Source organism: Salvelinus namaycush, chromosome 31, assembly GCF_016432855.1.
Source record: "Salvelinus namaycush isolate Seneca chromosome 31, SaNama_1.0, whole genome shotgun sequence".
NCBI lineage: Eukaryota > Metazoa > Chordata > Actinopteri > Salmoniformes > Salmonidae > Salvelinus > Salvelinus namaycush.
Window position 1 is genome coordinate 1,935,958 of NC_052337.1, and position 27,821 is coordinate 1,963,778.

At 47.9% G+C, this 27,821-nt stretch overlaps 1 protein-coding gene across 1 annotated transcript in view; it reads left to right on the plus strand.

The window, feature by feature from the left end:
- Positions 1–27,821, plus strand: part of LOC120026327 (ceramide glucosyltransferase-like) — a 57,675-nt gene that overhangs the window by 25,873 nt on the left and 3,981 nt on the right. Inside the window, exons 4-8 of the mRNA XM_038971167.1 lie at positions 11,999–12,100; positions 17,128–17,240; positions 20,219–20,397; positions 21,243–21,329; positions 21,665–21,851. Coding sequence (XP_038827095.1) covers positions 11,999–12,100; positions 17,128–17,240; positions 20,219–20,397; positions 21,243–21,329; positions 21,665–21,851 — 668 coding nt within the window. The remainder of the gene's footprint in view (positions 1–11,998; positions 12,101–17,127; positions 17,241–20,218; positions 20,398–21,242; positions 21,330–21,664; positions 21,852–27,821) is intronic.

The window sequence follows — 27,821 nt, forward strand, 5'->3', positions numbered from 1 at the left end:
TGTGCTGTCTGAAAGGCAGGGGATCCACACTGTGCTGTCTGAAAGGCAGGGGATCCACACTGTGCTGTCTGAAAGGCAGGGGATCCACACTGTGCTGTCTGAAAGGCAGGGGATCCACACTGTGCTGTCTGAAAGGCAGGGATCCACACTGTGCTGTCTGAAAGGCAGGGGATCCACACTGTGCTGTCTGAAAGGCAGGGGATCCACACTGTGCTGTCTGAAAGGCAGGGGATCCACACTGTGCTGTATGAAAGGCAGGGGATCCACACTGTGCTGTATGAAAGGCAGGGGATCCACACTGTGCTGTATGAAAGGCAGGGGATCCACACTGTGCTGTATGAAAGGCAGGGGATCCACACTGTGCTGTATGAAAGGCAGGGGATCCACACTGTGCTGTCTGAAAGGCAGGGGATCCACACTGTGCTGTCTGAAAGGCAGGGGATCCACACTGTGCTGTCTGAAAGGCAGGGGATCCACACTGTGCTGTCTGAAAGGCAGGGGATCCACACTGTGCTGTCTGAAAGGCAGGGGATCCACACTGTGCTGTCTGAAAGGCAGGGGATCCACACTGTGCTGTCTGAAAGGCAGGGGATCCACACTGTGCTGTCTGAAAGGCAGGGGATCCACACTGTGCTGTCTGAAAGGCAGGGGATCCACACTGTGCTGTCTGAAAGGCAGGGGATCCACACTGTGCTGTCTGAAAGGCAGGGGATCCACACTGTGCTGTCTGAAAGGCAGGGGATCCACACTGTGCTGTCTGAAAGGCAGGGGATCCACACTGTGCTGTCTGAAAGGCAGGGGATCCACACTGTGCTGTCTGAAAGGCAGGGGATCCACACTGTGCTGTCTGAAAGGCAGGGGATCCACACTGTGCTGTCTGAAAGGCAGGGGATCCACACTGTGCTGTCTGAAAGGCAGGGGATCCACACTGTGCTGTCTGAAAGGCAGGGGATCCACACTGTGCTGTCTGAAAGGCAGGGGATCCACACTGTGCTGTCTGAAAGGCAGGGGATCCACACTGTGCTGTCTGAAAGGCAGGGGATCCACACTGTGCTGTCTGAAAGGCAGGGGATCCACACTGTGCTGTCTGAAAGGCAGGGGATCCACACTGTGCTGTCTGAAAGGCAGGGGATCCACACTGTGCTGTCAAAGGCAGGGGATCCACACTGTGCTGTCAAAGGCAGGGGATCCACACTGTGCTGTCAAAGGCAGGGGATCCACACTGTGCTGTCTGAAAGGCAGGGGATCCACACTGTGCTGTCTGAAAGGCAGGGGATCCACACTGTGCTGTCTGAAAGGCAGGGGATCCACACTGTGCTGTCTGAAAGGCAGGGGATCCACACTGTGCTGTCTGAAAGGCAGGGGATCCACACTGTGCTGTCTGAAAGGCAGGGGATCCACACTGTGCTGTCTGAAAGGCAGGGGATCCACACTGTGCTGTCTGAAAGGCAGGGGATCCACACTGTGCTGTCTGAAAGGCAGGGGATCCACACTGTGCTGTCTGAAAGGCAGGGGATCCACACTGTGCTGTCTGAAAGGCAGGGGATCCACACTGTGCTGTCTGAAAGGCAGGGGATCCACACTGTGCTGTCTGAAAGGCAGGGGATCCACACTGTGCTGTCTGAAAGGCAGGGGATCCACACTGTGCTGTCTGAAAGGCAGGGGATCCACACTGTGCTGTCTGAAAGGCAGGGGATCCACACTGTGCTGTCTGAAAGGCAGGGGATCCACACTGTGCTGTCTGAAAGGCAGGGGATCCACACTGTGCTGTCTGAAAGGCAGGGGATCCACACTGTGCTGTCTGAAAGGCAGGGGATCCACACTGTGCTGTCTGAAAGGCAGGGGATCCACACTGTGCTGTCTGAAAGGCAGGGGATCCACACTGTGCTGTCAAAGGCAGGGGATCCACACTGTGCTGTCTGAAAGGCAGGGGATCCACACTGTGCTGTCTGAAAGGCAGGGGATCCACACTGTGCTGTCTGAAAGGCAGGGGATCCACACTGTGCTGTCTGAAAGGCACCCCCCCCCCCAGTCGGTGGCACCCCCCCAAAAAGTTTCTGCAGCGTCAAACAATCGACTACATTTGAGTCGTTATCTAATGAAGTCAGTATAAAGTAATTCACAGTGCTTTATGAAGAGGTGCAGTAGACGACTGAGATGGTATTTAATAAATACGTCGTTACGTCTAACATGTCCACGCTGGAATGGAGGATTCAAAACATTTTGATATGCAGCCTAGTTCAGTGATTGGCATGAATTTTGGGTTGACAATTAGGCTATTTTTGTTATATTTTACTGTCAAAATAGGGCAAAAAAAAATGAATTTGCCTTTCATCTTTATTTACCCCAATACTATACGAAGGCCTTATTGAATTGGTGCTAATTCATCACCTGAGGAAGTGGAAACTCATTAGTTAATTCTAAATGTAGCCCCCTGCTAATTACCATGTTTTAATCTAACAGTAAATGTAATGTCCTAAAAACATAAATGGTATCCATGAGTTTCTCTGACTCTAGTAGATCAACAACCAAAATCTCACAGTATCCCTTTAAAGTGCCGCTGACCACACCGATTGGCAAGTGTTTTTCTGTTGCTCGTCTCCTGACCGATTCCCCGTTTGGTGTATGATGTTTGTCCCCCATGAGACACTACACATGGAAGCCTACACTACATTAACAAAAGTATGTGCACACCTGCTTGTCGAACATCTCATTCCAAAATCATGGGTATTAGTATGGAGATGGTCCCCCCATTGCTGCTATAACAGCCTCCACTCTTCTGGGAAGGTGTTCTACTAGATGTTGGAACATTGCTGCTGGGACTTGCTTCCATTCAGCCACAAGAGCATTAGTGAGGTCGGGCACTGATGTTGGGCGATAAGGCCTGGCTCGCAGTCAGCAATCCAATTCATCCCAAAAGTGTTAGATGAGGTTGAGGTCAGAGCTCTGTGCAGGCCAGTCAAGGTCTTCCTCACTGATCTCGACAAACCATTTCTGTATGGACCTCGCTTTGTGCACGGGGGCATTGTCATGCTGAAACAGGAAAGAGCCTTCCCCAAACTGTTGCCAGAAAGTTGGAAGCACAGAATCTTCTAGAATGTCATTGTATGCTGTAGTGTTAAGATTTCCCTTCACTGGAACTAAGGGGCCCGAACCATGAAAACCAAAACCAGACCATTATTCCTCCTCCACCAAACTTTACAGTTGACACTACATTCGGGCAGGTAGCATTCTCCTGGAATCCTCCAAACCCAGATTCGTCCGTCGGACTGCCAGATGGTGAAGCGTCATTCATCCAGGCTGTATCACAACCGGTCGTGATTGGTAGTCCCATAGGGCGGCGCACAATTGGCCCAGCGTCGTCCGGGTTTGTCTGGGGTAGGCCGTCGTTGTAAATAAGAATTTGTTCTTAACTGACTTGCCTGGATAAATAAAGGTTAAATAAAATAAAAAAAATCACTCCAGGGAACGCTGCTCCAGAGTCCAATGGCGGTGAGCTAAACACCACTCCAGCCGACGTTTGGCATTGCGTATGGTGATCTTAGGCTTGTGTGTGGAAACCCATTTCGTGAAGCTCCCGACGAACAGTTATTGTGCTGACGTTGCTTCCAGAGGCAGTTTGGAACTCGGTAGTGAGTGTTGCAGCCGAGGACAGAGGCAGTTTGGAACTCGGTAGTGAGTGTTGCAGCCGAGGACAGAGGCAGTTTGGAACTCGGTAGTGAGTGTTGCAGCCGAGGACAGAGGCAGTTTGGAACTCGGTAGTGAGTGTTGCAGCCGAGGACAGAGGCAGTTTGGAACTCGGTAGTGAGTGTTGCAGCCGAGGACAGAGGCAGTTTGGAACTCGGTAGTGAGTGTTGCAGCCGAGGACAGAGGCAGTTTGGAACTCGGTAGTGAGTGTTGCAGCCGAGGACAGAGGCAGTTTGGAACTCGGTAGTGAGTGTTGCAGCCGAGGACAGAGGCAGTTTGGAACTCGGTAGTGAGTGTTGCAGCCGAGGACAGAGGCAGTTTGGAACTCGGTAGTGAGTGTTGCAGCCGAGGACAGAGGCAGTTTGGAACTCGGTAGTGAGTGTTGCAGCCGAGGACAGAGGCAGTTTGGAACTCGGTAGTGAGTGTTGCAGCCGAGGACAGAGGCAGTTTGGAACTCGGTAGTGAGTGTTGCAGCCGAGGACAGAGGCAGTTTGGAACTCGGTAGTGAGTGTTGCAGCCGAGGACAGAGGCAGTTTGGAACTCGGTAGTGAGTGTTGCAGCCGAGGACAGAGACAGTTTGGAACTCGGTAGTGAGTGTTGCAGCCGAGGACAGTTTGGAACTCGGTAGTGAGTGTTGCAGCCGAGGACAGAGGCAGTTTGGAACTCGGTAGTGAGTGTTGCAGCCGAGGACAGAGGCAGTTTGGAACTCGGTAGTGAGTGTTGCAGCCGAGGACAGAGGCAGTTTGGAACTCGGTAGTGAGTGTTGCAGCCGAGGACAGAGGCAGTTTGGAACTCGGTAGTGAGTGTTGCAGCCGAGGACAGAGGCAGTTTGGAACTCGGTAGTGAGTGTTGCAGCCGAGGACAGTTTGGAACTCGGTAGTGAGTGTTGCAGCCGAGGACAGTTTGGAACTCGGTAGTGAGTGTTGCAGCCGAGGACAGTTTGGAACTCGGTAGTGAGTGTTGCAGCCGAGGACAGAGGCAGTTTGGAACTCGGTAGTGAGTGTTGCAGCCGAGGACAGTTTGGAACTCGGTAGTGAGTGTTGCAGCCGAGGACAGTTTGGAACTCGGTAGTGAGTGTTGCAGCCGAGGACAGTTTGGAACTCGGTAGTGAGTGTTGCAGCCGAGGACAGAGGCAGTTTGGAACTCGGTAGTGAGTGTTGCAGCCGAGGACAGTTTGGAACTCGGTAGTGAGTGTTGCAGCCGAGGACAGAGGCAGTTTGGAACTCGGTAGTGAGTGTTGCAGCCGAGGACAGAGGCAGTTTGGAACTCGGTAGTGAGTGTTGCAGCCGAGGACAGTTTGGAACTCGGTAGTGAGTGTTGCAGCCGAGGACAGTTTGGAACTCGGTAGTGAGTGTTGCAGCCGAGGACAGTTTGGAACTCGGTAGTGAGTGTTGCAGCCGAGGACAGTTTGGAACTCGGTAGTGAGTGTTGCAGCCGAGGACAGTTTGGAACTCGGTAGAGTGTTGCAGCCGAGGACAGAGGCAGTTTGGAACTCGGTAGTGAGTGTTGCAGCCGAGGACAGACGATCGATAAGCTTTTCAGCACCCGGCGGTCCCGTTCTGTGAGCTTGTGTGGCCTACCACTTCGCGGCTGAGCCGTTGTTGCTCCTTGACGTTTTCCACTTCACAATAACAGCACATACAGTTGACCGGGGGCAGATCTAGCAGGGCAGACATTTGTCGAACTGACTTGTTGGAAAGGTGGCATCCTATGACGGTGCCACGTTGAAAGTCACAGAGCTCTTCAGTCCGGGCCATTCTACTGCCAATGTTTGTCTATGGAGATTGCATGGCTGTGTGCTCGATTTTATACACCTGTCAGCAACGGGTGTGGCTGAACTAGCCGAATCCACTAATTTTAAGTGGTGTCCACGTACTTTTATATGTGCACATTCAGAAAGTATTCGGACCCCTTGACTTTTTCCACGTTTGTTACGTTACAACCCAGTTTCTAAAATGGATAAAATAAATGTTTTTCCTCATCAATCTCCAATACAATACCCCGTAATGAGATCACAATACCCCATAATGACAAAGCAAAAACAGGATTTGGGACTCCGAGATGCTGGCCTTCTAGGCAGAGTTCCTCTGTCCAGTGTCTGTGTTCTTTTGCCCATCTTAATCTTTTATTTTTATTGGCCAGTCTGAGATATGGCTTTTTCTTTGCAACTCTGCCTAGAAGTCCAGCATCCCGGAGTCGCCTCTTCACTGTTGACGTTGAGACTGGAATTTCGCGGGTACTATTTAATAAAGCTGCCAGTTGAGGACTTGTGAGGTGTCTGTTTCTCAAACAAGACACTATGTACTTGTCCTCTTGCTCAGTTGTGCACCGGGGCCTCCCACTCCTCTTTCTATTCTGGTTAGAGCCAGTTTGCACTGTTCTGTGAAGGGAGTATAACACAGCGTTGTACGAGATCTTCAGTTTCTTGACAATTTCTCACATGGAATAGCCTTCATTTCTCAGAACAAGAATAGACTGACGAGTTTCGGAAGAAAGGTCTTTGTTTCTGGCCATTTCAAATCAAATCAAGTTTATTTTATATAGCCCTTCGTACATCAGCTAATATCTCGAAGTGCTGTACAGAAACCCAGCCTAAAACCCCAAACAGCAAGCAATGCAGGTGTAGAAGCACGGCGGCTAGGAAAAACTCCCTAGAAAGGCCAAAACATAGGAAGAAACCTAGAGAGGAACCAGGCTATGAGGGGTGGCCAGTCCTCTTCTGGCTGTGCCGGGTGGAGATTATAACAGAACATGGCCAAGATGTTCAAATGTTCATAAATGACCAGCATGGTCAAATAATAATCAGGAGTAAATGTCAGTTGGCTTTTCATAGCCGATCATTAAGAGTATCTCTACCGCTCCTGCGGTCTCTAGAGCCTGTAATCAAACCTACAAATGCTGATGCTCCAGATACTCAACTAGTCTAAAGAAGGCCAGTTTTTATTGCTTCTTTAATCAGAACAACAGTTTTCAGCTGTGCTAACATAATTGCAAAAGGGTTTTCTAATGATCAATTAGCTTTTTAAAATTATAAACTTGTATTAGCTAACACAACGTGCCATTGGAACACAGGAGTGATGGTTGCTGATAATGGGCCTCTGTACGCCTATGTAGATATTCCATAAAAAAATCTGCCGTTACCAGCTACAATGGTTGTTTACAACATTAACAATGTCTACACTGTATTTCTGTTCAATTTGATGTTATTTTGATGGACTTTCAAAAACAAGGACATTTCTAAGTGACCCCAAACTTTTGAACGGTACTGTAAATATTCAGACCCTTTACTCAGTACTTTGTTGAAGCAGCTTTGGCAACGATTACAGCCTCGAGTCTTCTTGGGTATGACGCTACAAGCTTGGCACACCTGTATTTGGGGAGTTTCTCCCATTCTTCTCTGCAGATCCTCTCAAGCTCTGTCAGGTTGGATGGCGAGTGTCGCTGCACAGCTATTTTCAGGTCTCTCCAGAGATGTTAGATCGGGTTCAAGTCCGGGCTCTGGCTGGGCCACTCAAGGACATTCAGAGACTTGTCCCAAAGCCACTCCTGCATTGTCTTGGCTGTGTGCTTATGGTCGTTGTCCTGTTGGAAGGTGAACCTTCGCCCCAGTCTGAGGTCCTGAGCGCTCTGGAGCAGGTTTTCATCAAGGATCTCTCTGTACTTTGCTCTGTTCATCTTTCTCCCAGTCCTGCCACTGAAAAACATCCACACAGCATGATGCTGCCACCACCATGCTTCACCGTAGGGATGGTGCCAGGTTTCCTCCAGTTGTGACGCTTGGCATTCAGGCCAAAGAGCTCAATTATGGTTTCATCAGAACAGAGAATCTTCTTTCTCATGGTCTGAGACTCTTTAGGAGAAGAAGGACAACCATCTCCACAGAGGAACTTGGGAGCTCAGTCTGAGTAACCATCGGGTTCTTGGTCACCTCCCTTACCAAGGCCCTTCTCTCCCGATTGGTCAGTTTGGCCGGGCGGCCAGCTCTATGAAAAGTCTTGGTGGTTCCAAACTTCTTCCATTTTAAGAATGATGGATGACCCTGTGTTCCTGGGGACCGCAGACAATGTTTTGCTACCCTTCCCCAGATCTGTGCCTCGACACAATCCTGTCTCGGAACTCTACGGACAATTCCTTCGACCTCTTGGCTTGGTTTTTGCTCTGACATGCACTGTCAACTGTGGGACCTTATATAGACAGGTTTGTGCCTTTCCAATTATGTCCTGTCAATTGAATTTATCACAGGTGGACTCCAAGTTGTAGAAACATCTCATGGATGATCAAGGAAAATCCAGATGCACCCGAGCTCCATTTCCAGTCTCATAGCAACGGGTCTGAATACTTATTTAAATAAAGTATTTCAGTTTTTATATTTTTAAATGTGCAAACTTTTCTAAAAACTTGTTTTCACTTTGTCATTATTGGGTAATCTGTGTAGATTGAGGATTTGTTTCTTTTCTTCAGAATAAGGCTGTAACGTAACAAAATGTGGAAAAAGGGGAAGTGGTCTGTCTACTTTCCGAGTGTTTCATGTCCTTAAAATCCCCAGAATGAATCTAACATAACTCAAGATTTTATGTTAACTAGTAAATAGTAGCCTACAGCAAAGTGTGTTTAAATCATTTCTAACTTGTCAACAATTTCTGCTGGTTAGTTTTTGCTACCGTGTGGGTTTTAACTCTGCTTGAGCCTGCAAACTGAGGAGTGATAATTCACCTGTTTCCATACATGGTTCATTTCAAAACATTTATCTTACAAAGGAGTTGATTCATCTAACTGCTTAACTATTTATCTGTACATGGAATTGTATTTGTTTTTTTTACTCATTTTTTAAATAATCTTTACAGGAAAATGCCACGGGCATTTAGAAGTGTAGAAGGAAAAGCTGTGTACATTTGCAAATACTGTCCCCAATCATATGTGAAGAATGCAACAAAGATGCAGAATCATCTGGCCAAGTGCATAAAGTTCCCTCAGCGCTCACGACAAGCAACCTCCAAATAGAAGTAGAGACTTTTGTCAAAGTGAAAATGATGAATCAGACACCTTATCGATAGCAACAGCTCATGGGCTTCCTGGAATCAGATGTTTTTTTTTAACTCAATGGAGGAACGTAGTCAGAGAAATGCTGATGAATGTCTTGCTCGAGCTGTGTATGCAACTGGTTCACCTCTGATGCTCATAGGCAATGTGTATTGGAAGAGATTTCTGAATGTTCTTCACCCAGCATACACCCCTCCAACCAGACATGCTTTATCTACTAATTGTCTGGATGCAGAGTTCAACAGAGTTCAAGTGAAGGTCAAGCAAATCATAGAGAAAGCAGACTGTATTGCAATCATCTCTGATGGGTGGTCGAACTGATGGGCAAGGAATAATTAACTACATCATCTCCACCCCTCAACCAGTATTCTACAAGAGCACAGACACAAGGGACAACAGACACACCGGTCTCTACATTGCAGATGAGCTGAAGGCAGTCATCAATGACCTTGGACCACAGAAGGTATTTGCACTGGTGACAGGTAATGCTGCCAACATGAAGGCTGCTTGGTCTAAAGTGGAGGAGTCCTACCCTCACATCACACCCATTGGCTGTGCTGCTCATGCATTGAATCTGCTCCTCAAGGACATCATGGCACTGAAAACAATGGATACACTCTACAAGAGAGCCAAGGAAATGGTTAGGTATGTGAAGGGTCATCAAGTTATAGCAGCAATCTACCTCACCAAGCAAAGTGAGAAGAATAAGAGCACCACATTGAAGCAGCCCAGCAACACCCGTTGGGGTGGTGTTGTCATCATGTTTGACAGTCTCCTGGAGGGGAAGGAGTCTCTCCAAGAAATGGCCATATCACAGTCTGCTGATATGGACAGCCCCATCAAGAGGATCCTCCTGGATGATGTATTTTGAGAGAGAGTTGTAAGCAGCCTGAAACCTATAGCAGTAGCCATGGCACGGATTGAGGGAGACAATGCCATCCTGTCTGATGTTCAGACTCTGCTTGCAGATGTAAGAGAAGAGATCCGTACTGCCCTGCCCACTTCACTGTTGCTCCAAGCAGAGGAAACTTCAGTGCTGAAATACATCAAAAAGCATGAAGACTTCAGCCTGAAGCCCGTACACACCCCAGCGTACATGTTGGACCCCAAGTATGCTGGCAAGAGCATCCTGTCTGGTGCAGAGATCAACAAGGCCTATGGTGTCATCACTACCGTGTCTCGCCACATTGGCCTGGATGAGAACAAGGTTCTGGGCAGTCTGACGAAGTACACTTCCAAGCAAGGGCTTTGGGATGGAGATGCAATATGGCAGTCGTGCCAACATATCTCATCAGCCACCTGGTGGAAGGGACTGTGGATCTGAGGCTCTTTCCCCTGTTGCCTCCAACATCCTCCTGAGCGCAACTGATCCTTGTTTGGGAACACACCAAAACACGCAACAGGCTGACCAATACAAGGGTTGAAAAATTGTCTATCTGGGCGAATTTGAGGCTTTTTGAGCCTGACAACGAGCCATGCTCAACAAGGTTGGAAAGTGACAGTGAAGATGAGGCCTCAGAGTCTGATGTTCAAGAGGTGGACATTGAGGAGGTCCAGGGAGAAGACATGGAGTCTGATGTTCTAGAGGTGGACATTGAGGAGGTCCAGGAGAGAAGACATGGAGTCTGATGTTCAAGGGGTGGACATTGAGGAGGTCCAGGGAGAAGACATGGAGTCTGATGTTCAAGAGGTGGACATTGAGGAGGTCCAGGGAGAAGACATGGAGTCTGATGTTCTAGAGGTGGACATTGAGGAGGTCCAGGAGAGAAGACATGGAGTCTGATGTTCAAGAGGTGGACATTGAGGAGGTCCAGGAGAGAAGACATGGAAGCCTGAGAGGAAGACAACCAAAGCTTTAGTTTCTAGACTATCTTTTTACAGATGTTGAAAGCGTTTTTGGGAGATGCGATGGATCATTGGGGATCATTCAATATTCCCTTTCTTTAGTTGTTCAGTGAAATCATCCTGTGTGAAGAGTCAACTCATTTAATTAAAGTTAAATTCATAACTAAATAGTTTTTTTTATTTATATTGGAAGGATTTAATAATTTGCAATTATGTCTACTTATGATAATGTAAAAGGTTTATGTTTCTGTCTCCATATGATATGGAAAATATATCCAATGCAAAAAAATCTAAATTCTAAATAGTATTAATATTAATTAGCATATATTTCTGTTAATTCCCGTTAATTCCCACGGAAAGTTTCACCTCTGCATATTCCCCAAAATGTGCAACCCTAGTGATTGGTGTGACCTTTATACTCTCTGCCCATCTGTTAGACTGGACGGCTTGGTGTGACCTTTATACTCTCTGCCCATCTGTTAGAGACTGAACGGCTTGGTGTGACCTTTATACTCTCTGCCCATCTGTTAGACTGAACGGCTTGGTGTGACCTTTATACTCTCTGCCCATCTGTTAGACTGAACGGCTTGGTGTGACCTTTATACTCTCTGCCCATCTGTTAGTGACTGAACGGCTTGGTGTGACCTTTATACTCTCTGCCCATCTGTTAGACTGAACGGCTTGGTGTGACCTTTATACTCTCTGACCATCTGTTAGACTGAACGGCTTGGTGTGACCTTTATACTCTCTGCCCATCTGTTAGACTGAACGGCTTGGTGTGACCTTTATACTCTCTGCCCATCTGTTAGAGACTGAACGGCTTGGTGTGACCTTTATACTCTCTGCCCATCTGTTAGAGACTGAACGGCTTGGCGTGTCCATTTAGTTTAACAGACGACCCTGACCCAATCCTATTTGTCCGTAAGGTGAGATCCTAAAGGAGGAAACAGCTGTTCACCCCAGCACCTTCTTTTGTTTTGTTGCATCGTGGGTAAAAATAAGTTGCAGTACATATTCTGCTCTTCTATAGCGTGTGCAATGATGTCAGAGAATAAAAGACAGGGTTCGCTGTTTGATGTGACTCCTTTGTTGTAATATTGCAAAAGGAAGTGGAAGTTTCTCCGTTTTAAGGATTTCTGCTTTAAAGGGAAGTGAAAGAATATAGGTTTAAGAGAATGTCTCTGGGGATCAGTCTGGCGATCAGTGACGGTCAGTCTGGCGATCAGTCTGGCGATCAGCGACGGTCAGTCTGGCGATCAGCGACGGTCAGTCTGGCGATCAGCGACGGTCAGTCTGGCGATCAGCGACGGTCAGTCTGGCGATCAGCGACGGTCAGTCTGGCGGTCAGTCTGGCGGTCAGTGACACAGTCGTTATGGCTAGGACACTTCAGGCCAGAAAGCTGACATTTGTTTCTTTCCATTCCAGGAGGGAAGAAGGTTGGCATCAACCCCAAGATTAATAACCTGATGCCAGGTTATGAGGGGGCAAAGCACGGCCTGGTGTGGATCTGCGACAGCGGAATACGAGGTAGGAAACTAACCCAAATGGCGCCCCATTTCCTACATAGTGCACTACCCTGGTCAAAAGTAGTGCACTGCATAGGGAATAGGGTGCCATTTGGTACGCATTCTTACTCCAATTTCATCATTATCCCTAGGGCTGATGTGTTTCTTATCCCTAGAGCTGATGTGTTTCTTATCCCTAGGGCTGATGTGTTTCTTATCCCTAGGGCTGATGTGTTTCTTATCCCTAGGGCTGATGTGTTTCTTATCCCTAGGGCTGATGTGTTTCTTATCCCTAGGGCTGATGTGTTTCTTATCCCTAGGGCTGATGTGTTTCTTATCCCTAGGGCTGATGTGTTTCTTATCCCTAGGGCTGATGTGTTTCTTATCCCTAGGGCTGATGTGTTTCTTATCCCTAGGGCTGATGTGTTTCTTATCCCTAGGGCTGATGTGTGTTTCTTATCCCTAGGGCTGATGTGTGTTTCTTATCCCTAGGGCTGATGTGTGTTTCTTATCCCTAGGGCTGATGTGTGTTTCTTATCCCTAGGGCTGATGTGTTTCTTATCCCTAGGGTTGATGTGCTTCTTGTCCCTAGGGCTGATGTTTCTTATCCCTAGGGCTGATGTGTGTCTTATCCCTAGGGCTGATGTGTTTCTTATCCCTAGGGCTGATGTGTGTCTTATCCCTAGGGCTGATGTGTGTCTTATCCCTAGGGCTGATGTGTGTCTTATCACATGTGTGTCTTATCCCTAGGGCTGATGTGTTTCTTATCCCTAGGGCTGATGTGTGTCTTATCCCTAGGGCTGATGTGTGTCTTATCCCTAGGGCTGATGTGTTTCTTATCCCTAGGGCTGATGTGTGTCTTATGCCTAGGGCTGATGTGTGTCTTATCACATGTGTGTCTTATCCCTAGGGCTGATGTGTTTCTTATCCCTAGGGCTGATGTGTGTCTTATCATTAGGGCTGATGTGTGTCTTATCACATGTGTGTCTTATCCCTAGGGCTGATGTGTGTCTTATCACATGTGTGTCTTATCCCTAGGGCTGATGTGTGTCTTATCCCTAGGGCTGATGTGTGTCTTATCCCTAGGGCTGATGTGTGTCTTATCCCTAGGGCTGATGTGTGTCTTATTCCTAGGGTTGATGTGTGTCTTATCACATGTGTGTCTTATCCCTAGGGCTGATGTGTGTCTTATCCCTAGGGCTGATGTGTGTCTTATCCCTAGGGCTGATGTGTGTCTTATCCCTAGGGCTGATGTGTTTCTTATCCCTAGGGCTGATGTGTGTGTCTTATCCCTAGGGCTGATGTGTGTCTTATCCCTAGGGCTGATGTGTGTCTTATCCCTAGGGCTGATATGTGTCTTATCCCTAGGGCTGATGTGGTTCTTATCCCTAGGGCTGATGTGTGTGTCTTATCCCTAGGGCTGATGTGTGTGTCTTATCCCTAGGGCTGATGTGTGTATTATCCCTAGGGCTGATGTGTGTATTATCCCTAGGGCTGATGTGTTTCTTATCCCTAGGGCTGATGTGTTTCTTATCCCTAGGGTTGATGTGCTTCTTGTCCCTAGGGCTGATGTGTGTCTTATCCCTAGGGCTGATGTGTTTCTTATCCCTAGGGCTGATGTGTGTCTTATCCCTAGGGCTGATGTGTGTCTTATCCCTAGGGCTGATGTGTGTCTTATCACATGTGTTTCTTATCCCTAGGGCTGATGTGTGTCTTATGCCTAGGGCTGATGTGTGTCTTATCACATGTGTGTCTTATCCCTAGGGCTGATGTGTGTCTTATCCCTAGGGCTGATGTGTTTCTTATCCCTAGGGCTGATGTGTGTCTTATGCCTAGGGCTGATGTGTGTCTTATCACATGTGTGTCTTATCCCTAGGGCTGATGTGTTTCTTATCCCTAGGGCTGATGTGTGTCTTATCATTAGGGCTGATGTGTGTCTTATCACATGTGTGTCTTATCCCTAGGGCTGATGTGTGTCTTATCACATGTGTGTCTTATCCCTAGGGCTGATGTGTGTCTTATCACATGTGTGTCTTATCCCTAGGGCTGATGTGTGTCTTATCCCTAGGGCTGATGTGTTTCTTATCCCTAGGGCTGATGTGTTTCTTATCCCTAGGGCTGATGTGTGTCTTATCCCTAGGGCTGATGTGTGTGTCTTATCCCTAGGGCTGATGTGTGTGTCTTATCCCTAGGGCTGATGTGTGTCTTATCCCTAGGGCTGATATGTGTCTTATCCCTAGGGCTGATGTGTGTGTCTTATCCCTAGGGCTGATGTGTGTGTCTTATCCCTAGGGCTGATGTGTGTGTCTTATCCCTAGGGCTGATGTGTGTGTCTTATCCCTAGGGCTGGTGTGGTTCTTATCCCTAGGGCTGATGTGGTTCTTATCCCTATGGCTGATGTGTGTCTTATCACATGTGTTTCTTATCCCTAGGGCTGATGTGTGTCTTATCCCTAGGGCTGTTATGTGTCTTATCCCTAGGGCTGATGTGGTTCTTATCCCTAGGGCTGATGTGTGTCTTATCCCTAGGGCTGATGTGTGTCTTATCCCTAGGGCTGATGTGTGTCTTATCATTAGGGCTGATGTGGTTCTTATCCCTAGGGCTGATGTGTGTCTTATCACATGTGTTTCGTATCCCTAGGGCTGATGTGTGTCTTATCCCTAGGGCTGATGTGTGTCTTATCCCTAGGGCTGATGTGTGTCTTATCACATGTGTTTCGTATCCCTAGGGCTGATGTGTGTCTTATCCCTAGGGCTGATGTGTGTCTTATCCCTAGGGCTGATGTGTGTCTTATCCCTAGGGCTGATGTGTGTCTTATCCCTAGGGCTGATGTGTGTCTTATCCCTAGGGCTGATGTGTTTCTTATCCCTAGGGCTGATGTGTGTCTTATCCCTAGGGCTGATGTGTGTCTTATCCCTAGGGCTGATGTGTTTCTTATCCCTAGGGCTGATGTGTGTCTTATCCCTAGGGCTGATGTGTGTCTTATCACATGTGTTTCTTATCCCTAGGGCTGATGTGTTTCTCATTAGATAATGGAGGTTCCATTCAGCTCTAGTTTTGAACCTACAGTTGAAGTCGGAAGTTTTACAGACAAATACATTTAAACTCCGTTTTACAGACACCTTAGCCAAATACATTTAAACTCCGTTTTACAGACACCTTAGCCAAATACATTTAAACTCCGTTTTACAGACACCTTAGCCAAATACATTTAAACCCAGTTTTACAGACACCTTAGCCAAATACATTTAAACTCAGTTTTACAGACACCTTAGCCAAATACATTTAAACTCAGTTTTTCACAATTCCTGACATTTAATCCTAGTAAAAATTCCCTGTCTCAGGTCAGTTAGGATCACCACTTTATTTTAAGAATGTGAAATGTCAGAATTATAGTAGAGAGAATGAATTATTTCAGCTTTTATTTCTTTCATCACATTCCCAGTGGGTCAGAAGTTTACATACACTCAATTAGTATTTGGTAGCATTGCCTTTTTAAATAGTTTAACTTGGGTCAAATGTTTTGGGTAGCCTTCCACAAGCTTCCCACAATAAGTTGGGTGAATTTTGGCCCATTCCTCCTGACAGAGCTGGTGTAACTTAGTCAGGTTTGTCGGCCTCCTCGCTCGCACATGCTTTTTCAGTTCTGCCCGCAAATGTTCTATAGGATTGAGGTCAGGGCTTTGTGATGGCCACTCCAATACCTTGACTTTGTTGTCCTTAAGCCATTTTGCCACAACTTTGGAAGTATGCTTGGGGTCATTGTCCATTTGGAAGACCCATTTGCGACCAAGCTTTAACTTCCTGACTGATGTCTTGAGATGCTGCTTCAATATATCCACATAATTTCCCTTCCTCATGATGCCATCTATTTTGTGAAGTGCACCAGTCCCTCCTGCAGCAAAGCACCCCCACAATATGATGCTGCCACCCCCGTGCTTCACGGTTGGGATGGTGTTCTTCGGCTTGCAAGCCTCCCCCTTTTTCCTCCAAACATAACGATGGTCATTATGGCCAAACAGTTATATTTTTGTTTCATCAGACCAGAGAACATTTCTCCAAAAAGTACGATGTTTGTCCCCATGTGAAGTTGCAAACTGTAGTCTGGCGTTTTATGGCGTTTTTGGAGCGGTGGCTTCTTCCTTGCTGAGCGGCCTTTCAGGTTATGTCAATATAGGACTCGTTTAACTGTGGATATAGATACTTTTGTACCTGTTTCCTCCAGCATCTTCACAAGGTCCTTTGCTGTCCTGGGATTGATTTGCACTTTTTGCACCAACGTACGTTAATCTCTAGGAGACAGAACGTGTCTCCTTCCTCAGCGGTATGACGGCTGCGTGGTCCCATGGTGTTTATACTTGCGTACTGTTGTTTGTACAGATGAACGTGGTACCTTCAGGCGTTTGGAAATTGTTCCCAAGGATGAACCAGACTTGTGGAGGTCTACAATTATTTTTCTGAGGTCTTGGCTGATTTCTTTTGATTTTCCCATGATGTCAAGCAAAGAGGCACTGAGTTTGAAGGTAGGCCTTGAAATACATCCACAGGTACACCTCCAATTGACTCAAATGATGTCAACTAACCTATCAGAAGCTTCTAAAGCCATGACATAATTTTCTGGAATTTTCCAAGCTGTTTAAAGGCACAGTCAACTTAGTGTATGTAAACTTCTGACCCACTGGAATTGTGATACAGTGAATTATAAGAGAAATAATCTGTCTGTAAATAATTGTTGGAAAAATGACTTGTGTCATGCACAAAGTAGATGTCCTAACCGACTTGCCAAAACTATAGTTTGTTAACAAGAAATTTGTGAAGTGGTTGAAAAACGAGTTTTAATGACTCCAACCTCAATGTACGTAACTTCCGACTTCAACTGTAGATCATCAGGCTTTGATTGCTTTTACTTACAAACATGTTACTATTTGATTCAAATACTGTAGTTGGATGAAATACTTTGATAAGTTCATTTTGATCCCGTTGCCTGATTTTGTAAAAGCTTTTGGTGACAACGATTGATTGGCCAATCCTGTCCTCTTCCCTCACCAGTGAAACCGGACACCCTGACGGATATGGCCTATCAGATGACGGAGAAGGTGGGGTTAGTCCATGGCCTTCCCTATGTGGCCGACAGACAGGGCTTCGCTGCTACACTAGAACAGGTGAGTGTCCGTAGACTCTTCAACCTCAGTTCATCTTTCTGCCATTTCCTTCCTCGCTTCCTTCTCCAGTGTTTAGCTAGGGAAGGTCCCTCCTTTCTGACCTTCTCCAGTGTTTAGCTAGGGAAGGTTTACGGTCCCTCCTTTCTGACCTTCTCCAGTGTTTAGCTAGGGAAGGTTTACGGTCCCTCCTTTCTGACCTTCTCCAGTGTTTAGCTAGAGAAGGTTTACGGTCCCTCCTTTCTGACCTTCTCCAGTGTTTAGCTAGGGAAGGTTTACGGTCCCTCCTTTCTGACCTTCTCCAGTGTTTAGCTAGGGAAGGTTTACGGTCCCTCCTTTCTGACCTTCTCCAGTGTTTAGCTAGGGAAGGTTTACGGTCCCTCCTTTCTGACCTTCTCCAGTGTTTAGCTAGGGAAGGTTTACGGTCCCTCCTTTCTGACCTTCTCCAGTGTTTAGCTAGGGAAGGTTTACGGTCCCTTTTTTCTGACCTTCTCCAGTGTTTAGCTAGAGAAGGTTTAAGGTCCCTCCCTTCTGACCTTCTCCAGTGCGTTTTGACGAAGCGGCGAGGATGTTAGGAATTAAAGAAACATTTATTCTCAAATATTGTATTTTCTATGTTACGCTGGGTGCACAGAGCTGACCTGCATGACTGTTGCTGACAATCCGATGGTCAGATGAAGGGAACTAAATAGTATTTAATTTCTAGGGAGTTTTTCCGATCCACCGTGCTTCTACACCTGCATTGTTTGCTGTTTTGGGTTTTAGGCTGGGTTTCTGTACAGCACTTTGTGATATTAGCTGATGTAAGAATGGCTTTAAAAAGACATTATATTTGATAGATTGAGTGTGCCTAATGTAACTGCTGGTGAAGTCATTCAAAGCCTCTATTTCATCACTCAGGATTTAACTTTCCACTGCTACTATTTCTGCAATGTTGTTCTTAAAACAAAATCAGACAACCCCCCCCCCCCCCCCCCCCTAGTAGAATGGTTGTTTACCTCGTCGGCTTGTTGTGGTGTGTTCTGTGTGAGAGAATTATTCCTCTCGGAGGCGCGTTCAAGTTGTCGAGAGCCAGTGTGTCACCGCTGAAAACAAATTTGGCTTCCTGTTTAAAAAGAAGATGGAGAACAAAGCTATGAAGGAAAAATACTGGGATTTTGGTTCAGGTACAGCCAATGAGCACACAAATAATATTGCGATATTGTCAAAACGATATATATATATAATATCGTTTTGACAATATCGCATTTATATATATAGTCAAACATAATATCCTGATATGTACAGTGGGGCAACAAAGTATTTAGTCAGCCACCAATTGTGCAAGTTCTCCCACTTAAAAAGATGAGAGAGGCCTGTAATTTTCATCATAGGTACACTTCAACTATGACAGACAAAATGAGGGAAAAAAATCCAGAAAATCACATTTGTAGGATTTTTTATGAATTTATTTGCAAATAAAATCACCGGCGGGCCGCCAGTTGGGAAACCTGCCCTAGAACTTGCCCAAGTACACCTGACAACAAAAACACACATACAGTACCAGTGAAAAGTTTAGACGCACCAACTCATTCAATGGTTTTTCTTTATTTTTTACTATTATTGTTTTCTGAGCAAAAAAAATATTTACTTATTTTTGGGGGAGATGGACAGAAGACTAAAAACACCAGCGAATCAGCTGATTTTGAAAATCTTTTCCAAAGTAGTCCCACGCATTATATATATATAAATATATATAAAAGAAACGTCCTCTAACTGTCAACTGCGTTTATTTTCAACAAACTTAACATGTGTAAATATTTGTATGAACATAACAAGATTCAACAACTGAGACATAAACTGAACAAGTTCCACAGACATGTGACTAACAGAAATGGAATAATGTGTCCCTGAACAAAGGGGGGGTCAAAATCAAAAGTAACAGTCAGTATCTGGTGTGGCCACCAGCTGCATTAAGTACTGCAGTGCATCTCCTCCTCATGGACTGCACCAGATTTGCCAGTTGTTGCTGTGAGATGTTACCCCACTCTTCCACCAAGGCACCTGCAAGTTCCCGGATATTTCTGTGGGGAATGGCCCTAGCCCTCACCCTTCGATCCAACAGGTCCCAGACGTGCTCAATGGGATTGAGATCCGGGCTCTTCGCTGGCCATGGCAGAACACTGACATTCCTGTCTTGTAGGAAATCACGCACAGAACGAGCAGTATGGCTGGTGGCATTGTCATGCTGGAGGGTCATGTCAGGATGAGCCTGCAGGAAGGGTACCACATGAGGGAGGAGGATGTCTTCCCTGTAACGCACAGCGTTGAGATTGCCTGCAATGACAACAAGCTCAGTCCGATGATGCTGTGACACACCGCCCCAGTCCATGACGGACCCTCCACCTCCAAATCGATCTCGCTCCAGAGTACAGGCCTCGGTGTAACGCTCATTCCTTTGACGATAAACGCAAATCCGACCATCACCTCTGGTGAGACAAAACCGCAACTCGTCAGTGAAGAGCACTTTTTGCCAGTCCTGTCTGGTCCAGCGACGGTGGGTTTGTGCCCATAGGCGACGTTGTTGCCGGTAATGTCTGGTGAGGACCTGCCTTACAACAGGCCTACAAGTCCTCAGTCCAGCCGACCTCAGCCTATTGCGGACAGTCTTAGCACTGATGGAGGCATTGTATGTTCCTGGTGTAACTCGGGCAGTTGTTGTTGCCATCCTGAAAAAGGGACGTTTTCTTTTTTTGCCGAGTTTGTGATTGTATACAAATGTAATGTGATTATGTTTTAGATAAGTATTATATCTGTTTGGCCGCATTGCAGCCAATTTGCAGTCTACAAATGATTTGTTAATTATGATCCGGCCACCTGACCGTCCACTCAAGAAAGAATCGGCCCGTGGCTGAATCTAGTTAATGATCCCTGGGGGTCTTAGGCCTGTCTAAATGATCAGTAATCTGTCCTACCAGTAATCTACCTCCATTTCCTAACAGGTGTATTTTGGCACGTCCCACCCGCGCTCCTACATCTCAGCCAACGTGACGGGTATTAAGTGTGTGACCGGAATGTCCTGTCTGATGAGGAAAGATATCCTGGACCAGGCTGGAGGGCTGATCGCCTTCGCTCAATACATCGCTGAGGACTACTTCATGGCGAAGGCTATCGCTGACAGGTGCAGTCATTACTTTATCTTCCATGTTAGCCCTAGGAGGAGTTGATGCGTTAGCGCTACCGACACGGTGGCCTGTCTCTCGTCCTCCCCCGGCACGGTGGCCTGCCTCTCGTCCTCCCCCGGCACGGTGGCCTGCCTCTCGTCCTCCCCCGGCACGGTGGCCTGCCTCTCGTCCTCCCCCGGCACGGTGGCCTGCCTCTCGTCCTCCCCCGGCACGGTGGCCTGCCTCTCGTCCTCCCCCGGCACGGTGGCCTGCCTCTCGTCCTCCCCCGGCACGGTGGCCTGCCTCTCGTCCTCCCCCGGCACGGTGGCCTGCCTCTCGTCCTCCCCCGGCACGGTGGCCTGCCTCTCGTCCTCCCCCGGCACGGTGGCCTGCCTCTCGTCCTCCCCCGGCACGGTGGTCTGCCTCTCGTCCTCCCCCGGCACGGTGGCCTGCCTCTCGTCCTCCCCCCGGCACGGTGGCCTGTTTTTTTATTGATTATTGTGCCACTAAACATCAGTAATTGATCATTCTGTGGTATGGTTTATTGATGCGCTTCCATTGGAATGAGATCATGGTCTCAATTGGGCTACCCTGAAGAAAGAAATGTGTATGGCTATGGTCCAGGTCCAGGTCCTACTATAGGTGTTAAACGAGAAGTCCATAATGAAGGTTCCTCACCCTGAATATAGGCCAGGACAAACTGTAATCCACGGTCGGTTTTCTGTAAACCGACACTAGAAACGCCAGCTAACTTAACCCAAACCACTGCTAGCTAACAATCAATGGGAGTGATTGCAACTTGAACTTCCCCTTTTTAACTGAAGGCTCACGGTTTCCTTTTTGTCCCTCCCTTTTCTCACAGGGGATGGAAGTTCTCCATGGCAACACAGGTAGCCATGCAGAACTCTGGGTCCTATTCGATTGCTCAGTTCCAGTCCCGCATGATCAGGTAAGCCATCGGGGCTTTGTGTTTGTCCCCCATAACCCATAGTGGAAGAGCCAGAGATGTAAAATGTCACACACACCCATTGTTCTAGAGCAGGGGTGTCAAACTGAGTTCCTGGAGGGACACGGGTCTGTGTGATTTCACTCTTCTTTGGACTTGATGGATCCGTGAAGACGACAGCAGACACAACCCTCCAGGAACTGAGCTTTGTTCTAGTTTATTTCAACATGTTTATTTAGCTTTTGTATTAGTCTCCTAATAGTCCATTTTGAAGTCCACTGACTGGCCTGCTACATTTGGGGATAATTCTTCAGTTTCTACTATGGTGTCCCTCTCAGATGGGCCAAGCTTCGTATCAACATGCTCCCCGCCACCATCTGTGAGCCCATCTCGGAGTGTTTCCTAGCCAGCCTGATCATTGGCTGGGCGGCGCATCACGTGTTCCACTGGGATATTATGGTCTTCTTCATGTGCCACTGTCTGGCGTGGTTCATCTCTGATTACATCCAGCTCCGAGGAGTCCAGGTACACACACACACACACACACACACACACACACACACACACACACACACACACACAGACAGACAGACAGACAGAGAGTGTCTGGTATGGTTAATCTCTGACTACATCCAGTTTCGAGGGGTCCACAGACAGGTTTAGGTACCAGATGGCGTACTCTCTAACTCTCAATAGCTGCTTTCACATTTACACACTTAATCTGTCCAGTGCTAGCTAGAGCCAGAGGTTTAATCTGTACAGCCCAGTGCTAGCTAGGGCCAGAGGTTTAATCTGTACAGCCCAGTGCTAGCTAGGGCCAGAGGTTTAATCTCTACAGCCCGGTGCTAGCTAGAGCCAGAGGTTTAATCTGTACAGCCCAGTGCTAGCTAGAGCCAGAGGTTTAATCTGTACAGCCCAGTGCTAGCTAGAGCCAGAGGTTTAATCTCTACAGCCCTGTGCTAGCTAGGGCCAGAGGTTTAATCTCTACAGCCCGGTGCTAGCTAGAGCCAGAGGTTTCATCTGTACAGCCCAGTGCTAGCTAGAGCCAGAGGTTTCATCTGTACAGCCCAGTGCTAGCTAGAGCCAGAGGTTTCATCTGTACAGTCCAGTGATAGCTAGAGCCAGAGGTTTAATCTCTACAGCCCAGTGCTAGCTAGAGCCAGAGGTTTCATCTGTACAGCCCAGTGCTAGCTAGAGCCAGAGGTTTCATCTGTACAGCCCGGTGCTAGCTAGAGCCAGAGGTTTAATCTGTACAGTCCAGTGCTAGCTAGAGCCAGAGGTTCAATCTGTACAGTCCAGTGCTAGCTAGAGCCAGAGGTTTCATCTGTACAGCCCAGTGCTAGCTAGAGCCAGAGGTTTCATCTGTACAGTCCAGTGCTAGCTAGAGCCAGAGGTTTAATCTCTACAGCCCGGTGCTAGCTAGAGCCAGAGGTTTAATCTGTACAGTCCAGTGCTAGCTAGAGCCAGAGGTTTAATCTGTACAGCCCAGTGCTAGCTAGAGCCAGAGGTTTAATCTCTACAGTCCAGTGCTAGCTAGAGCCAGAGGTTTAATCTGTACAGCCCAGTGCTAGCTAGAGCCAGAGGTTTAATCTGTACAGTCCAGTGCTAGCTAGAGCCAGAGGTTTAATCTGTACAGTCCAGTGCTAGCTAGAGCCAGAGGTTTAATCTGTACAGCCCAATGCTAGCTAGGGCCAGAGGTTTAATCTTTACAGCCCGGTGCTAGCTAGAGCCAGAGGTTTAATCTGTGCAGCCCGGTGCTAGCTAGAGCCAGAGGTTTCATCTGTACAGCCCGGTGCTAGCTAGAGCCAGAGGTTTCATCTGTACAGCCCGGTGCTAGCTAGAGCCAGAGGTTTAATCTGTACAGTCCAGTGCTAGCTAGAGCCAGAGGTTTAATCTGTACAGTCCAGTGCTAGCTAGAGCCGGAGGTTTCATCTGTACAGCCCAGTGCTAGCTAGAGCCAGAGGTTTCATCTGTACAGTCCAGTGCTAGCTAGAGCCAGAGGTTTCATCTGTACAGCCCGGTGCTAGCTAGAGCCAGAGGTTTCATCTGTACAGCCCGGTGCTAGTTAGAGCCAGAGGTTTAATCTCTACAGCCCGGTGCTAGCTAGAGCCAGAGGTTTAATCTCTACAGCCCGGTGCTAGCTAGAGCCAGAGGTTTAATCTGTACAGCCCAGTGCTAGCTAGAGCCAGAGGTTTCATCTGTACAGTCCAGTGCTAGCTAGAGCCAGAGGTTTAATCTGTACAGTCCAGTGCTAGCTAGAGCCAGAGGTTTAATCTGTACAGCCCAGTGCTAGCTAGAGCCAGAAGTTTCATCTGTACAGCCCAGTGCTAGCTAGAGCCAGAAGTTTCATCTGTACAGTCCAGTGCTAGCTAGAGCCAGAGGTTTGATCTGTACAGTCCAGTGCTAGCTAGAGCCAGAGGTTTCATCTGTACAGTCCAGTGCTAGCTAGAGCCAGAGGTTTCATCTGTACAGTCCAGTGCTAGCTAGAGCCAGAGGTTTCATCTGTACAGTCCAGTGCTAGCTAGAGCCAGAGGTTTCATCTGTACAGTCCAGTGCTAGCTAGAGCCAGAGGTTTCATCTGTACAGTCCAGTGCTAGCTAGAGCCAGAGGTTTAATCTGTACAGTCCAGTGCTAGCTAGAGCCAGAGGTTTAATCTGTACAGTCCAGTGCTAGCTAGAGCCAGAGGTTTAATCTGTACAGTCCAGTGCTAGCTAGAGCCAGAGGTTTAATCTGTACAGCCCAGTGCTAGCTAGAGCCAGAAGTTTCATCTGTACAGCCCAGTGCTAGCTAGAGCCAGAAGTTTCATCTGTACAGTCCAGTGCTAGCTAGAGCCAGAGGTTTGATCTGTACAGTCCAGTGCTAGCTAGAGCCAGAGGTTTCATCTGTACAGTCCAGTGCTAGCTAGAGCCAGAGGTTTCATCTGTACAGTCCAGTGCTAGCTAGAGCCAGAGGTTTAATCTCTACAGCCCGGTGCTAGCTAGAGCCAGAGGTTTCATCTGTACAGTCCAGTGCTAGCTAGAGCCAGAGGTTTAATCTGTACAGCCCAGTGCTAGCTAGAGCCAGAGGTTTCATCTGTACAGCCCAGTGCTAGCTAGAGCCAGAGGTTTCATCTGTACAGCCCAGTGCTAGCTAGAGCCAGAGGTTTAATCTGTACAGTCCGGTGCTAGCTAGAGCCAGAGGTTCAATCTGTACAGTCCAGTGCTAGCTAGAGCCAGAGGTTCAATCTGTACAGTCCAGTGCTAGCTAGAGCCAGAGGTTTCATCTGTACAGTCCAGTGCTAGCTAGAGCCAGAGGTTTCATCTGTACAGTCCAGTGCTAGCTAGAGCCAGAGGTTTAATCTCTACAGCCCGGTGCTAGCTAGAGCCAGAGGTTTAATCTGTACAGTCCAGTGCTAGCTAGAGCCAGAGGTTTAATCTGTACAGCCCAGTGCTAGCTAGAGCCAGAGGTTTAATCTCTACAGTCCAGTGCTAGCTAGAGCCAGAGGTTTAATCTGTACAGCCCAGTGCTAGCTAGAGCCAGAGGTTTAATCTGTACAGCCCAGTGCTAGCTAGAGCCAGAGGTTTAATCTGTACAGCCCAATGCTAGCTAGGGCCAGAGGTTTAATCTTTACAGCCCGGTGCTAGCTAGAGCCAGAGGTTTAATCTGTGCAGCCCGGTGCTAGCTAGAGCCAGAGGTTTCATCTGTGCAGCCCGGTGCTAGCTAGAGCCAGAGGTTTCATCTGTACAGCCCGGTGCTAGCTAGAGCCAGAGGTTTCATCTGTACAGCCCGGTGCTAGCTAGAGCCAGAGGTTTAATCTGTACAGTCCAGTGCTAGCTAGAGCCAGAGGTTTAATCTGTACAGTCCAGTGCTAGCTAGAGCCAGAGGTTTGATCTGTACAGTCCAGTGCTAGCTAGAGCCAGAGGTTTCATCTGTACAGTCCAGTGCTAGCTAGAGCCAGAGGTTTCATCTGTACAGTCCAGTGCTAGCTAGAGCCAGAGGTTTCATCTGTACAGCCCAGTGCTAGCTAGAGCCAGAGGTTTCATCTGTACAGTCCAGTGCTAGCTAGAGCCAGAGGTTTCATCTGTACAGTCCAGTGCTAGCTAGAGCCAGAGGTTTCATCTGTACAGTCCAGTGCTAGCTAGAGCCAGAGGTTTCATCTGTACAGCCCGGTGCTAGCTAGAGCCAGAGGTTTCATCTGTACAGCCCGGTGCTAGTTAGAGCCAGAGGTTTAATCTCTACAGCCCGGTGCTAGCTAGAGCCAGAGGTTTAATATGTACAGCCCAGTGCTAGCTAGAGCCAGAGGTTTCATCTGTACAGTCCAGTGCTAGCTAGAGCCAGAGGTTATCTGTACAGTCCAGTGCTAGCTAGAGCCAGAGGTTTAATCTGTACAGTCCAGTGCTAGCTAGAGCCAGAGGTTTCATCTGTACAGCCCGGTGCTAGCTAGAGCCAGAGGTTTAATCTGTACAGCCCGGTGCTAGTTAGAGCCAGAGGTTTAATCTCTACAGCCCGGTGCTAGCTAGAGCCAGAGGTTTAATCTGTACAGTCCAGTGCTAGCTAGAGCCAGAGGTTTAATCTGTACAGTCCAGTGCTAGCTAGAGCCAGAGGTTTAATCTGTACAGTCCAGTGCTAGCTAGAGCCAGAGGTTTAATCTGTACAGTCCAGTGCTAGCTAGAGCCAGAGGTTTAATCTGTACAGTCCAGTGCTAGCTAGAGCCAGAGGTTTAATCTGTACAGTCCAGTGCTAGCTAGAGCCAGAGGTTTAATCTGTACAGCCCAGTGCTAGCTAGAGCCAGAGGTTTCATCTGTACAGCCCAGTGCTAGCTAGAGCCAGAAGTTTCATCTGTACAGTCCAGTGCTAGCTAGAGCCAGAGGTTTGATCTGTACAGTCCAGTGCTAGCTAGAGCCAGAGGTTTCATCTGTACAGTCCAGTGCTAGCTAGAGCCAGAGGTTTCATCTGTACAGTCCAGTGCTAGCTAGAGCCAGAGGTTTCATCTGTACAGTCCAGTGCTAGCTAGAGCCAGAGGTTTCATCTGTACAGTCCAGTGCTAGCTAGAGCCAGAGGTTTAATCTGTACAGCCCAGTGCTAGCTAGAGCCAGAGGTTTAATCTGTACAGCCCAGTGCTAGCTAGAGCCAGAGGTTTAATCTGTACAGCCCAGTGCTAGCTAGAGCCAGAGGTTTAATCTGTACAGTCCAGTGCTAGCTAGAGCCAGAGGTTTAATCTGTACAGTCCAGTGCTAGCTAGAGCCAGAGGTTTCATCTGTACAGCCCAGTGCTAGCTAGAGCCAGAGGTTTCATCTGTACAGTCCAGTGCTAGCTAGAGCCAGAGGTTTCATCTGTACAGCCCAGTGCTAGCTAGAGCCAGAGGTTTCATCTGTACAGCCCAGTGCTAGCTAGAGCCAGAGGTTTCATCTGTACAGCCCAGTGCTAGCTAGAGCCAGAGGTTTCATCTGTACAGCCCAGTGCTAGCTAGAGCCAGAGGTTTCATCTGTACAGCCCAGTGCTAGCTAGAGCCAGAGGTTTCATCTGTACAGCCCAGTGCTAGCTAGAGCCAGAGGTTTCATCTGTACAGCCCAGTGCTAGCTAGAGCCAGAGGTTTCATCTGTACAGCCCAGTGCTAGCTAGAGCCAGAGGTTTAATCTGTACAGTCCAGTGCTAGCTAGAGCCAGAGGTTTAATCTGTACTGTCCGGTGCTAGCTAGAGCCAGAGGTTTAATCTGTACAGCCCGGTGCTAGCTAGAGCCAGAGGTTTAATCTGTACAGTTTGGTGCTAGCTAGAGCCAGAGGTTTAATCTCTACAGCCCGGTGCTAGCTAGAGCCAGATGTTTAATCTCTACAGCCCGGCGCTAGCTAGAGCCAGAGGTTTAATCTGTACAGCCCGGCGCTAGCTAGAGCCAGAGGTTTCATCTGTACAGTCCAGTGCTAGCTAGAGCCAGAGGTTTCATCTGTACAGCCCAGTGCTAGCTAGAGCCAGAGGTTTAATCTGTACAGCCCAGTGCTAGCTAGAGCCAGAGGTTTAATCTGTACAGCCCAGTGCTAGCTAGAGCCAGAGGTTTAATCTGTACAGCCCAGTGCTAGCTAGAGCCAGAGGTTTAATCTGTACAGTCCAGTGCTAGCTAGAGCCAGAGGTTTAATCTGTACAGTCCAGTGCTAGCTAGAGCCAGAGGTTTCATCTGTACAGCCCAGTGCTAGCTAGAGCCAGAGGTTTCATCTGTACAGTCCAGTGCTAGCTAGAGCCAGAGGTTTCATCTGTACAGCCCAGTGCTAGCTAGAGCCAGAGGTTTCATCTGTACAGCCCAGTGCTAGCTAGAGCCAGAGGTTTCATCTGTACAGCCCAGTGCTAGCTAGAGCCAGAGGTTTCATCTGTACAGCCCAGTGCTAGCTAGAGCCAGAGGTTTCATCTGTACAGCCCAGTGCTAGCTAGAGCCAGAGGTTTAATCTGTACAGTCCAGTGCTAGCTAGAGCCAGAGGTTTAATCTGTACTGTCCGGTGCTAGCTAGAGCCAGAGGTTTAATCTGTA